At 33.9% G+C, this 14,983-nt stretch overlaps 2 protein-coding genes across 2 annotated transcripts in view; one reads left to right on the forward strand and one right to left on the reverse strand.

Moving 5' to 3' along the window:
* The window catches only part of LOC149786318 (uncharacterized), a 41,013-nt gene extending 35,515 nt beyond the window's left edge, over nt 1-5,498 (reverse strand). Inside the window, exon 1 of the mRNA XM_089976719.1 lies at nt 5,412-5,498. Coding sequence (XP_089832845.1) covers nt 5,412-5,462 — 51 coding nt within the window. The 5' untranslated portion in view covers nt 5,463-5,498. The remainder of the gene's footprint in view (nt 1-5,411) is intronic.
* Nucleotides 5,499-6,379: 881 nt separating this feature from the next.
* The window catches only part of LOC149786319 (protein O-mannosyl-transferase TMTC1-like), a 138,938-nt gene continuing 130,334 nt past the window's right edge, over nt 6,380-14,983 (forward strand). The window contains exon 1 of the mRNA XM_089976720.1: nt 6,380-6,798. Coding sequence (XP_089832846.1) covers nt 6,404-6,798 — 395 coding nt within the window. The 5' untranslated portion in view covers nt 6,380-6,403. The remainder of the gene's footprint in view (nt 6,799-14,983) is intronic.

The raw sequence follows: 14,983 nt of genomic DNA on the forward strand, positions 1-14,983 counted from the left end.
AACCTATGCTTATACTGATATTAGCATGTGTATTGTATGTATGCTTGAGACAAATGTGTCATTGTGCATGTGTGTGCTTTATGTGATCACTTGTATAGTTATTTAAGTGTTAGGCAGCTATCCATTTTCAATGATACAGCCAAACTCTACAAAGTAACCTAAAACTGATGACAGCCTGACTCTCACAAAACTATTGTAACACAAGGGGTCACAATCATTGCGTGCCTGACAACAAGCACCATGCTGTAGTGTTATGACTCTATGGTATTAAACTAAGTAACTGAAAGAAGTAAAACCTTCAAGTTCAGTAAAATTAACAAATAATTTATTTATCTGAGTTACAAAGAGAAAATTTAAGAGGAACTTACAGTATTGTAAATTAAATCCCAAATACTCCTAAAAGTTCTATCACACATCTAAAAGTATTGATTGTTCAGAATGGATTCCATATTGAAGGTACTTATGTATCAATAGTGTTGAATACGTTCATGTACTAGCAGTCTTGATGTATCACAATGATATAATCCAGAATGTCTTTGAATGAATTCACAATAATCCCAAAATAGTATTTCAGTCCAAAAAGTAAATGACCACTTTGTAATTCAATGAATAATTTAAATAAATTATTCTCTCAGATTAAATCTAAATACAACAGTAAATGATTCCATGGACTGAACTCAAAACAAGAATGAATAATTTTGTTTACAACAGCCTTATATAAAAACCTAAGACACAATAAAATGACCAAGATATGGGTCACTAGTTTGCTTCCTGAACATTCTAAGTTTGTAAATAAGGCTAGAACTTGAACTCAGATATCACTAAACAACTTATCTGTAACCTACAAACATGACATTTTTGTCATGTTTGTCAGGTACACATAAAAACTCTATCCTCAGTAATGGATAAAGGTCAAAGACACAATACAAAATAAATGTATATAACAGTAGCTTTACTGATTTACTATTCAGTGCACCAAATGGCTTTGTTTTTACCTTGTCATGAAAATCATGCGAACATAGGCATTGTTTAAAAATCAACTCATTTGTTTTGATTAAAAAATTCAAACAGCTCTGGATAAATGTACAATGATATATATACACAATCAAATGATACTCAACTTTCTTTTACTTAATAGCTGGTATGTTTGAATGAAATATTAGTAAACACAATCAGAAATCATGAAGAAAAAATAAACAGATCTATGGAAAGGTTTCTTAATAAACAAAGAGCTATCAGATTATGCAATGCCCAATAAGCCATAATTTCTTCCTGTGAATTTCAAGGAATTACTCTTTTGTTTTTATTCTGGACTTTATTATTTTCACTTAGCAAACTTGATTCTCAGCTAGTGAAATTAGGTAAAACAAACCAAGCATGAAAATTCAGTCCTTAGCCTGCCATTAGCCTTTTTCATCCATGTCAGAGAAATTGTTAACTGTACATTTTAAGAACTGCCAATAATTATACATGTTTTAAAAATTACTGGACATTTTAATGAATTTTATTTTGAAACAAAACTATATTGGCATATTTAATTACATTTTAGAATCACGTGAAATTTGAGAAAGGGGAGTTAATTAGTTGGTTTTTAGCAACACTTTTAACACATTATTGGCTGTATCATGCTGTGGAAATGGGAGCAACGTTCCTTTCCATAGTAGACTCCAGGGAAGCTGACAATGAAATTTAACAGATGTTATATAAATAAATAAAAAAGGTTCTTATTGTTTCAAATGAAAGAAAGAAGAATAAATGAACAAGTGAATGAATTACTTTAGCAATATTCTCAAGAACATGGTGTTAGTAAATTAAAAATATAACCTTGTTTATTAAATCAATTTAAATTGGGAAACTGAAATGAAAAGATGATAACCTGTAATGTCATCCATTTCTGAACCACACCCTTTGCTGACTTGTCACTTAGTCATAAATAAACTTAGCTTATGGAGAAGGAATTTAGGACCAACTAGATATCAAGAAAGGTCTTCTGGTGAAAACCCTATGTTTATATGACAATCAATTATGGAGGAGCAGCAATAACATTTTCATAAGAAGTAGTTTAGTTTAAACCTCATGTTGATATAATGATCTATTTAGAAGGAGTGGCAATAACAAGATCTCCAAGACAGCAGCTGTAATGGCCATATTAGATGTCCATGTGGAACTATTTTCATTTTGGACCAACGAGACAACACATGAAGCTGTCTGGTGAAAACCCCATACTGAGATGACTTTCAATTCAGAAGGAGTATTGATTACAAGATTTTCAAGATGGCTGCCATGGTGGCCATATTGGATACCAGATCAGCATGACTTTCATTTGGGACCAATCAGACACCGTAAGAAGTCTTTTAGTGAAAATCCAAATCTGATATCACCATCCATTCAGTGCAGCTGCAATAACAAGATTTTCAAGAGATTGCTGTAATTGCCATACTGGGTGTCTAAACAGCACCATTTTCATTTAGGACCAACCAGACCATTGGATGAATGAGTGTGTAAAGATTCATCCCAATCCTCCAAGCAGTTCAAGAAGAGTAGTGATAACAAACTTGTGCTAACATGTGGACAGATGATGAACAAATGACCACCCCAAAAGGCCTTCTGGTCTATGACCAGTTATGCTAATAATGTAGGCAAAAATAAATTTAAAAAAAAACAAATAAAGAAAGCACAAAATATGTAAACATATAAATTCAAATAAAAATAGTCAATAAATATATATGTAATTTTAACAAATAACATCAAATTAAAGAAAAATAAATATAAATTAATTTATATTTCTAATTGCCTTGGAAACAAAAAAACTTTGATGTAACATCAGAAATTATATAAAATGGATTTTCTTCTGAATTTTTTAAAATAACAAGAGGTGATTAAACTAATCTCTCCCTCATCTTGCTCTGATCTTAAAAGTTTCTTGAAAAAATGAAAAGAAAGTACAGGAAATAAATAATGAACAATACTGATGATTTAATATTATAATTTCATGCTGATACCATATTACTAATTGATAGCTCTTACTCTTTTTACTGAAGCAGGATTACAAGTTTTGAAATAATTTGCTATACAAATATTTTCTGGTCTCAAATTAAACATTGCAAAAATCAAGACTGATGGATGAGCAGTAGAAAGTTCAGTACTGAAACATTTCCTTAAAAGCTTAAACTATAACAGATAACAGAATTAATATTATTGGCTAGTTTCTATTAACTCAAAGGGTATGGTTAGGCTTAAATGTAAGAGTAACTTGAAACAAATGTCTTTATAGTGTATTTTCCAGGATAAGCCTTATACCCATTGGAAAATTAACAGTGTTTTAAACTTTGGTGACCTAGATTTTGAACCACTTATTTATTTTACTCCTAAATCCACTAAACACAATAATACACAAACTGACCAAGTTGTCTTATGAATTTTATTTGGAATTTTAAAATAGATAAAGTTAAAATGGAGAAACTGTTTGGGATATTTTAATGGGTAGATTACAGTAACTGATATTCAAAAGCAGACCAGATGCAGACTTTAAGTAGGGGACCTTCTATGTCAACACACATATACATACAAGCGAATACACAGACCATATCACAAGAAAAATATCCCGATTACTCATTTGCTTTCAAATAAAAGGTAAACCAGAACACACTGATTACAAACAAAATATTTTGTTTGGGCCCAACAACTCTGGTTAGCACAATTATAACTGTTACACGATTTTAAAAAAAGGGGATGATACACTCATTATTACATACTTACATATATCAGACATATTAGTATCCAATCATGTAAATCCAATTTCATTACAAAGTTATACCTTTTCATAAAACATGCTTTATTTTTTTACATCATTACCACTTTTTACACAAATTTAATTCCTTTAATTCTTTTTCACCAAATAAAAATGATAAACAGAAGCAATTTCATCTATTGCCAGTTGAAATAAAAGACATCACTTGCTATTGCTAGACAGCACCACAGTTTGTGCCAGATGTCATCAATTCTGACTTACATCATTGATATTGGGGTACTTCATCAAAACCGAGACCTGACCCTTACTGTTCTAAGTAGTATATGCATTTTAACTGGCAGTAGCATGGTAAAAAGTTAACACTAATGGTAGTCCTACAACATAAGACACATCACCTGATATTTTTGTTCTAGGGGGTGATGGGTATTGCCACCTAACTAACGACGCTGTGAAGTGTGTTTTGATGCCAACTAACAGTGTAACAAAAGTCAAATTTTCAGGAATATCACACACAACTGGCAACCAATAACAACACTTATCTACAAAGTAAAGTTATAATGTTTTTGCCAGACTTAACTTACCCTGATGTCTTATTTAAATTTCTCTAATAAATTAAAATTCTTACAAAAGAAATGGACCTGTTTTCAAATTTCGTTGACCTACATTTCAGTTGGCTGGAAAGCGATGAAAGCCAGGAATGCCAAAATCAGGTTAAGTTGAAATATTATTCTTTAATGAAACGAATAAAAATATATTATGCCTATTGGAACTGTAAGCAATGTTTCATTTCATTCAAGAAATATATCCCCCACATGAACCTACTTAAACATACTTCAGCATACCTTGACTACCATCGCATTGCAACAAATTTAAATGTATGTCAACAGAACATGAAAATGTGTCCATTTACAAGAGTCATATTTTCATTCTGCCAAGATAAAGACAGCACAGTAAGTATATTAATTACACATAAATTAGTGGAAGAGTGTCGATATAAGCGGCCAAGTGTGTAAGCTATTCCTGAAACTTTGACTACTCATTCCAATGTCAACTGACATCGGAACAGCTATACACGGCCGTTATTTGGATAGTAAGACATTGAAATAAAACAAAAACATGTGCTATATCTTACACTGTAGGACTAACACTAATGGAACTGTTTGTATCTGCAGTTAATGCAATTCTTTGGCACTAAGATAATAAATATAATAATATAAATAGATTGGCATCTAGTACAATGAAGACAGATGATTACCTACACACGATTGAAATGTTCATGTTGGAATTTTCACGTTGTATTTTTGAGTTAACTCCCCTTAACTTTTAAGCTACAATCTCCATTCTAATGACTAAAAATGTACCTTTATAACGATACAGTGACATGTATATCGCAACGTAATAGAATCATTATGAAGAATTGTGAAGGAACAAATGTACCGTCAAAGATTTCTGAAAATGTTTGCTATTATTTCTACTAAGTTGCCAGTGAAACCATAAAGTCATATCTCAAATATTGAAAGTGTTTGACAACTGATATCTGTTCTATTATCTACTGATTTAAGAGTTGATTAAAAAGATGCATTTTCCATATGCATGAAACAGGGGCATCAAATTAAAATTTTGCTAAAACATGGCCAAAAATAACTCTTTTTTTTTTTACCGACAAATCTCCGTTGGCAGCGGCGGTAGCAACCGACCTATGCGCGGCCATCTTGGCAGTGTCTAATCGCACGGCCGCCGTGTACCATGCGTGCGGCTGCAGTATGCTTACAAGGGAAAAGTCTTATCATTACGGCGACAAATACTTGCATTAAAGACGAGTTCAAAATATTCGGCATGATTGAAGCATAGCTAAAATAATATATAGACAGGTTTCTGGTCAGGGGTGTCCAAGTACTAGAAAGCTAACGGGCAATAGGACAGCTATTTCAATAAATCATCCACTAATCGTGTAATCGTATCAATGGGAAGCTACACATCAATACCATTACAGGTTTAGGGACAGATTTCATTGGTCTACAAAACACAATAAAAAAAATGACATTGTTAAATAATCTTCTATTTCCTGTACATTAGTTGTTTTTAACGAGCACAGTAAAGTTTAATGCTAAAATAAGAAATATTTTATAAAGTAATGATGTAACTGGCTAAGTTAAATATAACAACGGTGAATTGCAATTCCTTGTAGATAATTTTGTACATGAGATGAATGTGACTATTGACAGATGTGCTAAAGTTTGTATTACTGCACACACACACACACACAAACACACACATCATTTGATATCGTGCTGTCCGCCCCACCCACTCCTGGACAATGGGAGGAGGAGAGGAGACTGTAGCTATTGCTCTATTTGTCCTTTAATCTGCGTTGATTGCATGAGTTTTACGAACAATGACTTTAGGAAAAGAAAAGCGCGGATCAGGTACACGTCTAACATAATTTATGTACGCAACGGCCGTGCGAATAGCCTGAAAAATCATGTTTACCACGGCAGTCAAACGTTCCTTCTCAGCTAGTGTACACGGCGGCTGTGCGAATAGTCTCGGCACCACAATCACGTGATCTCTAGCCATGTGCTCTGTCTGTCAATAACAACAAACCGGCAAACCGAATACGAGCTCATTAATAGCGTACCTGTCGCAAGGAATATGTCCTACTACGCTTTGCAGTATATGACAAATGGGATTACATGTGCAAGACATAGGTCTTGTGGCGTAAAAATGTTAGAAAAGAATAACAATTTATTGACTTCCAATAATAACTATCTGGATCATAGAAAACAAAAACTTGCGTTTTACCAACGAAGAAGTTCTCTCAATTCATTATCATTATATATATTAGCAGCTTTTGTGGCAGGTGGGTGCTACTTTAACAGTTTAAATGGAGATTTCGTTCATGATGACATTTTTGCAATTAAAAACAATAAGGATGTACTTGGAAAAACACCGGTGTCTTCACTCTTTTTCAACGACTTCTGGGGTAAACCGATGTCGGATAATACAAGCCACAAGTCGTATCGACCTCTGACGGTTCTTACCTTCAGGTAAGTGTTGCATCCTTATCAATCATACACCACGCACGCATTGCAAGTACTCACACAGTCCTTATCAAGCATACTCCTACGCATGCATGCACATACTCACGCAATCATAATCAGGCATTCACCACGCATGCATGCACGTACTCACACAATCCTTATAAATCATGCACCACACATATATATACGTACTCACATATTATTACTCATACACCACGCACGCATGCAAGTACTTACATAATCCTTATCAAGCATACACCATGCACGCAAACACCTACTCACAAAATCATAATGAAGCATACTTTCGCGCATGTATGTACGTTACTCACACAATCCTTATCAATCATACACCACCCACGCATGAACGTACTCACACAATCCTTGTCAGCATACTCCAACGCATGTATGTACGTATTCGCACAATCCTTATCAACCATACACCACACATGCATGGACTTACACACTCGTTATCAACATATTCCAACGCATGTATGCACGTACTCGTACAATCATAATCAAGCATAATCCCAGTCATATATGCACGTACTCACACATTCCTTATTAATCATACTCCTCGCATGCATGCTTGCATACACACAAGAACGCTCAGCACCATCTAACCGAGAATATGCGTTTAATATGTCATCTTTAATTCTCGTTTGTTAGAAATCCACTTGATTACTTATCTTACCTTTCTCTCTCTCTCTCTCTCTCGCACGAACGCACACATGCACATGCACACGTACGAACAACGAACAGTTATAAACATTGCTTATCAACTCTTTACAAATCAATGAAACCTACTATAATTGTGCATTGCGTAAAGGAATATTGCTGACCTCATCGTGATTTTTTTAAGTATAGATAATAATTTATCGATTGAAAAAATGACTGCTAGTTCAGAGATTTAGCATTTTATCTTAACTTGTATCGTTAAGCTTTAGAATGAAGAATTATGGACGCCGGAACATAGGGACAATGGGTTTCACCTCTAATCATGTTTTGGCCTATATTCATAAAGCATAATAGCTGACCACTACACGTCTGTCCCCGCCGCCGAATATAATTCTGCTGGCGCCACTTGGAACAATATCTACTCTCAGTTTTAAAGACTATTATCTTTGTCATGTCTAACTCTTTACATTTGAAAGATTACCGCTCTTTCATCCAACTCTCTCTCTCTCTCTCTCTCTCTCTCTCTCTCTCTCTCTGCCGTTGTGTTGACATAACTATGGAAGAGGGTTCTTAACGCTGCATGGAGGACCATTCATCATTTTAAGTCTGGCTTCGCTATATCTGAAAATTCTTTTCAAACACACAAACTTTGTTTTACTTTCCTTTATATTCCCCTAATTCGAGTATGCATTTAAATTAGCATTACAATATGTTTATAACTGTACAGTTTTATAATTGGCTGCGTGAATGATGGGGGTGGGGTGGGTAAATTAGACTATAATATTGTTAAGAATGAGAAAAACAAGCAAAACAATCGTTGTTTTGCATTATTTGGGATCGCACATTTGTGCCATAAAACACACCTTTACCTCTAAATTAAATTAAAGCGCATAAGTGGACATTTCGTTTGAGTGATTGCAAGTGTATTTATTATTTTCTGGATATAATGCGTGTCACTGTTGGCATCGAAAGTGTCAATAAATTCCTTGTCATTTGTAAAAGATTAGAATTTGGCAGCTTCTACATACTTATGTACTTATCGAAGTAATTTAGAATGTATATTGTATGTGAAATGATGCCGACTATATTTTTGTTTATTCCTAGGGCATCAAAACTAGAATACTGTATCCACGATAACATTAAATTTCCCCCATTGACTTAAAGGAAAATATGAATTTAATCGGTTGGTAGAATATTAAAATTAAACATTGACGATGTGCTAAATTTACATAAAAGTGTAATTGCTTTTCTCTACTTCATTTATATGAATAGCGACGTATTCAGTCGTGGCAACTGGAAACCAGTGCAATGAGTTTATATTCTGTATCTTACTGAGTGCATTTGTCCTAAAACGGAGAAAGTTTTAAACATTTTATAATGAAACATGATACATGAGATCAAATTGACCTCCAATGATTTAAACACTAAAATTACATTATGAAAAATCCATTTAGCATCTAAAACGAGAGGGGGGGGGAGAACCTTTTAGGAATGTTGAAAATATTAGAATTTGTGAGCATTGATTACACACACACACACACACACACACACACACACACACACACACTTTAACAGTGATGCTTCCATATCTTACTCTTAATAAATATAGAGTTTCAGTTTTTCCCTTGGACATTTACACATGTATTTCGTTTACATTCGTTATTTCGAGAAAACGTCGTTACTAACATAAACTTAATGTATTCAATAAAATTACATACTTTGATATTAAAACACACACACACATAATTTAACAGCGATGCTTCCATTTCTTTCTCTTAATAATATAGAGTTTCATTTTTTTTTTCTCTTGGACATTTACACGTGGTTTTCTTTACATTCGTTATTTCAAGAAAACGTCGTTACTAGCATACACTTAATGTATTCACCAAAATGATTTACTTTGATATAAAACGCAAACGTGTTCTTTATGGGTAGCAAAAAGAGTCAACGCTATAAATGCAAAATAAAATTACAATGAACAATTCAGACTCATGCCACACTCATAAATCCTCTATCACATAAAAATAAACTCCAACAGTACTGTCATTCATTCAAAATTTGCTATTGAAAGTAATCTATCCATATTTAATACGGATTTTAAAGCGTCGTTTTTGTAGCCACTCGCGTGGAAATGTATGGACGAAGCGAATATATGATAACACATGAACTATTCAGTTTGGATTTTATGATCGAATCGAATCGTTAGAGATCTCAATAAATCCTCAGTGATTTTGATTGCTGTTTTTTTTAATGTGAAAATGACAATCTCCAGTAAAAATCGGTCGAGAGATTTTATTAAAAAATTATCCTTTTCAAAATGTCCAAGCCAGATGGAAAGGCCAACATGAAATGAATGACCCCATTTATTTTATGTCGGCCTTTGGTTGGTCTTACATTGGTTTGTGTATCTAGGAGCTATTTATGCGATTTTGCTACCTTGAAATGAGAGGATTAATAATAATTCGTTCAGGTTTTTCGTGATTTTTTTATATCTAGGGTATATTTTCAGTTCTATGGACCACATGTCGTCTGACATGACAACTGAACCATAGGTGTTTCCACAGTGCACTGAATCCAGAATTCGATTTATTACGGTTTACTGACGCCAGAAAAATACGTAAAGGTCACACTAAAGAAAGCATAAAATGGCAGAGAGATATATAGAAACACATACATACATACATACATACATACATACATACATACATACATACATACATACATGCTTGCATAGGAACACATACATACATACATACATACATACATACATACATACATACATACATACATACATTAGGTAGGCACGTAGTTAATTGGGTTCATATATACGTTAGGAAATAAGAAATGGTACACATTTATTACATAATGGGGATAAATTTATGTTGTATTATATATGGAAAATGTTTCTTTGTCCCACAGAATTAACAGTCGTTGGTATTATGGACTCCTCGCCACAACGTAACTCTATCCATCTAATTACCGTGTGTTTTGTTATAATAGTTGTAATACTTGTTTATGTTTCTGTTGTGTATAAAATCAATACCAGTAATTTGCCTTCTTTTTTTCTGATGTGTAATAGTACAAATTCACCTGGTAACGAGCCAAGAGAGATATATGTATTGTTTCTTTTGCCACTGTCTGCTGTCTGTAACGACTTCGATTGGTAATTCAAGATCACAAAACTTCCTCGTCTGAGTAATTTACAAAATGCCCACTATCCGCCATAAATCATTTTAAGCATGATTGGGATTGAATTTGGATTGTGTAGTCTTTATTCCCGATACCTTTTGGCATCTTTTTTAACTTTTGTAGGATTTTATTTTCTCATACAAGGTTAAGTACAGTGAAAATACACGTGTGTTGCTACACACGGTAATGAGAGTGACACTATATGTGTAGTTGTTACACACGGCAATGACAGTGACAATACACGTGTTTTCGCCACACACGGTAATGACAGTGACAATACACGTGTAGTCGCTACACTCGGTAATGACGGTGACAATATATGTGTAGTTTATACACGCGCTAATGACAGTGACAATACATGTGAAATTGCTACACACTGTAATGATACATTTTAGTCATATACTAAGACTTGCACACTTTTAGTTGCTACACACGGTAATGACGTCTTTTGATCCAGATACTGACAAGCAACGTGATTTACACACCTGTAGTTGCTACACATTGTAATTGTTCTTTTATTGGTATATTAGTATGAACATATATATAGTCACAGCTTTTTAGTTAATAACCAGTTCTAAATTGTCTTTTTGAGGCAAGTGCGTTAATGTTGCTAACAATCTATGTATGTCATCAATTGTTAAGTACAGTCTCGTGTTCGATCCAAAATAGTTTACTCCTATCTATACAAGCTTATGTATGGTTGACTCCTGCTTGGGAGCTTAGGTATGTATGACTAATGCGCAGCTGTTGTTACCTGGACGACAGTAATGCAACCGCTTGCTGATGCATTTTGACTTATCAAGCAGCTATATGACTGTTCCCACAAGACCAAACCACTTACAAACATAAAATCGTCTATATCTTTGTTTGCTGTCTGTATAGAACCCATCTTGGCAAATATTACAGTACTTAATGCTCACAAACAGACATGTTTCTTGTTCAAGTGTTAGCTTTTTAAATAAATATTGCCGTCTTTCAGCTGAAGGGGACACCCGGGTGGCCAAGTGGTCTTGCCTTTACAAATCGCTCATACATCACACATATGTCCTTTTGAGTTACTTTCGGCTCGACCAACGTTGGTACGTGGAAAGTTTGCCAGCACCTTCTGTGAGTCGGCGATTCTTCTCGTGGTTGTTCCTCCACCAAATATATACAGACTTCCATGTATGGTATGCTGAAAAATTACGTTAAACCATACAAAACCAAACCAGAATTTTAGCTGAGCCATTTGGGTATCCGGATCGAAACCTACTGATTCAAGGGGTAATAAGAGTTTTACCTCCTTCCTCACGGTTTAAGAGAGCCTATTGACAAATAAGAAGTTTATACATTATTTATATATTGACATTTTCTTCAGATATTTCCATAAGTATTCTCGGTTAAGGACAGAACGATTGCATGAACATAAATACATTTTGGAACCAATAATAATAATAATAATAATAATAATAATTTTTAAAAAAAGAAAAAGATATGAAATGTGTTCGTAAGAATGAAAGAAAGCAAAGAATTGTTATAATCACAGGCAGTACAGATTTCGAAAGATTTCATAAGATTGTTTCTATTCTTTAACAGTTTAATGCATTTTAACTGTTAAAGGAATCTGAGACCAGATACATTTGATTATTGTTGTTTCAAACAAAAGAAACTTGAAAGATGAAAATAATAAAAATACTACCAATATTTTGTTAACAAGAAATTTACAGTTAACCAGGGAATCGTATACAAAATAAAACGAAACGCTCAGACAAGAGATTAACGTAGTCAGCAATATACTTACAATATCTTCTCCCCTTCCTAAAGAGAAAAAGAGAAATCATATTTCAATATATAACTTATCTACATTGGCATACTATTTATACATTATTCATTGGCATACTATTTATACATTATTCATTGGCATACTATTTATACATTATTCAATGGCATACTATTTATACATTATTCATTGGCATACTATTTATACATTATTCATTGGCATACTATTTATATATTATTCATATAATAAAATGAGCCATATCAGTTTATTTATTCACATTAAAATCTTTATTAATTTTCTTTTTAATTTCTATTTCTTCCTCCATTATGTTCACAGTCAATGCCTCGGATCTATACAATAACCTAACAAGAGTGTGTAACTAAGTTTTCTGTTATTTTCTGATTTGTTTGAGGATATATTTTCCAATTTTTCTGAGATTCTAAAAGCAAAAATAAAATCACAATAAAATATGACATAGATCCCATTTATAAAGTAGCATTTTTAATTTCTTTAAAATATATATTTGCTGATAAAATGAAAATGTCTAAAAGGTTTGACTGTTCATTGCGTGCTATATCGTTCTGTTCGTTAAAATACATATTTGCTGATAAAATGAAAAAGTCCAAAGGGTTCGACTGTGAATTGCTTGCTATATAATTCAGTCACATACCATTATTTCTAACTGTAAGTCTTCTAGTTTAACTAGTCAAATTCTAAACGAGTCTTTTCGACTACACATGTAGATATTTTCAACATTTTTCTTGTTTAAATGTTCTCAATTTGTAATAACATTTGCCTCAGTAGCTAGTCTCCCTCTTTCTATTTTCATCGCAACTGGTAGTCGGTCATGTTTCTCTTCTTCCAACTTTTCAAATTGTTAAAGCTACGTTAAAAATCCACACACACACACACACACACACACACACACACACTTTCAACTTTGCAAGTTTTCAACGCAATATAGCACCAATGCCCTATATACATCGCTAGTGAATGTAATGGGAGCTAGACCAGAACATTTTGTAGTTCTATGTGCGTTCACAAACCATATATCTTGTATGCGATGTTTATTTATACCATTTTCTTTTTTCTTTAGCACTTCTTGACCGCTCCATAGATGTTTTCCCCTAGGATCGTCCCGTCTCACCCCATACAAAATAAAGTTGTATTTTCTTTCATGCTTTTCTGTGAGATAAATGTTTCCTCAAGATTTTTAATGAATTATTCTATCTTGTCGTCTGGGGTCGGGAGCTCTTGCTTGCTATCTTTCTGTAGCTTTGACGCCCTCTCATCACTGAAGTACATGCTCTGTTAAGTATCAGTAATACTACGTTTCACTGATTTGTCACCGCCTTGTCAACCTGAAGTTCTGATCTCATAGTGTCTTCACTTCTTTTTATATCATTCATAACAGAGAGTCTGTCTTAATGTCTGTGGCCAGATATTTTTCATTTGCTTTCTTATCAAGTTCATTGAACAGTTATGTTTTTATAGTAAACAATTTATCAAAGGATATTTCCATGTCAGTTTCAGGTGCACGTTCATCCCCACCATTAGACACACCTCACATATTTGCCGCTGACACTTCAGTCCCAGAACATTTATCTTTAACTCTAATATGATGTTATTTATTTTCAACAGAGCTCGATGTTTAAGAAGTTTCTTCGTAAATGGAGGGGTTTGTTGGTTTTTTCTTGGTGTTTTCGTTAAAGGGACATAACACAGAAGTTTATCATTCCACACACACACTTTCATACACTTCTTTGCGAAAAATTACTTTTACCGTTTTAGGTCCCAGTCAACCGCTTGCTTTCCACGATATAAGGGAACTAAATTTCGGTACAATGCTCTTCTCTGTCGAGCTACTTTACTAGACGAGTCAAAAACTGCTTCTTTCCTGTGACAAAACCGGAAGTCCCGGCTTTACACTATCAAGCTTCGCTTGTTTTCTTTATTTCTTTAGTTTTATATTGTATCACTTTTATCCTAAATACGTGTTCTCAAAAACGTTTGGGTAAAATCAGTAAGAACCCATTATATCAGTGGGTGGATATACTTTAGCATGCAGTTGGTTTAGCTGTTTGACGGTAAGACTATTGAAGAAAGACAATTACTTGCTAATTATGGCGAGGCTTTTCGTAAGACCTCCAATGGACGTTAACACATGGTGTGCTTTTCAATAGTAATCAGCTAGAGCCGATATATTCCGAGTACCAGCTCGTGACGAGAACCTTATTTACCAACCGTCATGTTACGTATCAAAACAGTCCGCGCTTACAATACCGAAAAATATGCGATTTTATCCAGACGAAACGTGTGCTTCTCTAAACCCCGCTTTGCAAGCCGTGCAGCGATTAAATGTCATGTTTTCTTGTGATTATAAAGCCTTGAGTTAGGATTAAGGCTTTCATGATTGATGTAGATCAGTGGTTCTCAAACATTTTTGGCGAACTACTTGAATATTGCAAAGGGGCTCGGCGAAACACTTAATGATCTTTCCTAATGCTCATTGTACCAATAGCTAACTATTGTAAACTTTATGCGAACCACCTGAATGGAGCTTGAGAA

This window comes from Sinohyriopsis cumingii, chromosome 12, assembly GCF_028554795.1.
Source record: "Sinohyriopsis cumingii isolate HCF-2022 chromosome 12, ASM2855479v2, whole genome shotgun sequence".
In the NCBI taxonomy this organism is placed as follows: Eukaryota; Metazoa; Mollusca; class Bivalvia; order Unionida; family Unionidae; genus Sinohyriopsis; species Sinohyriopsis cumingii.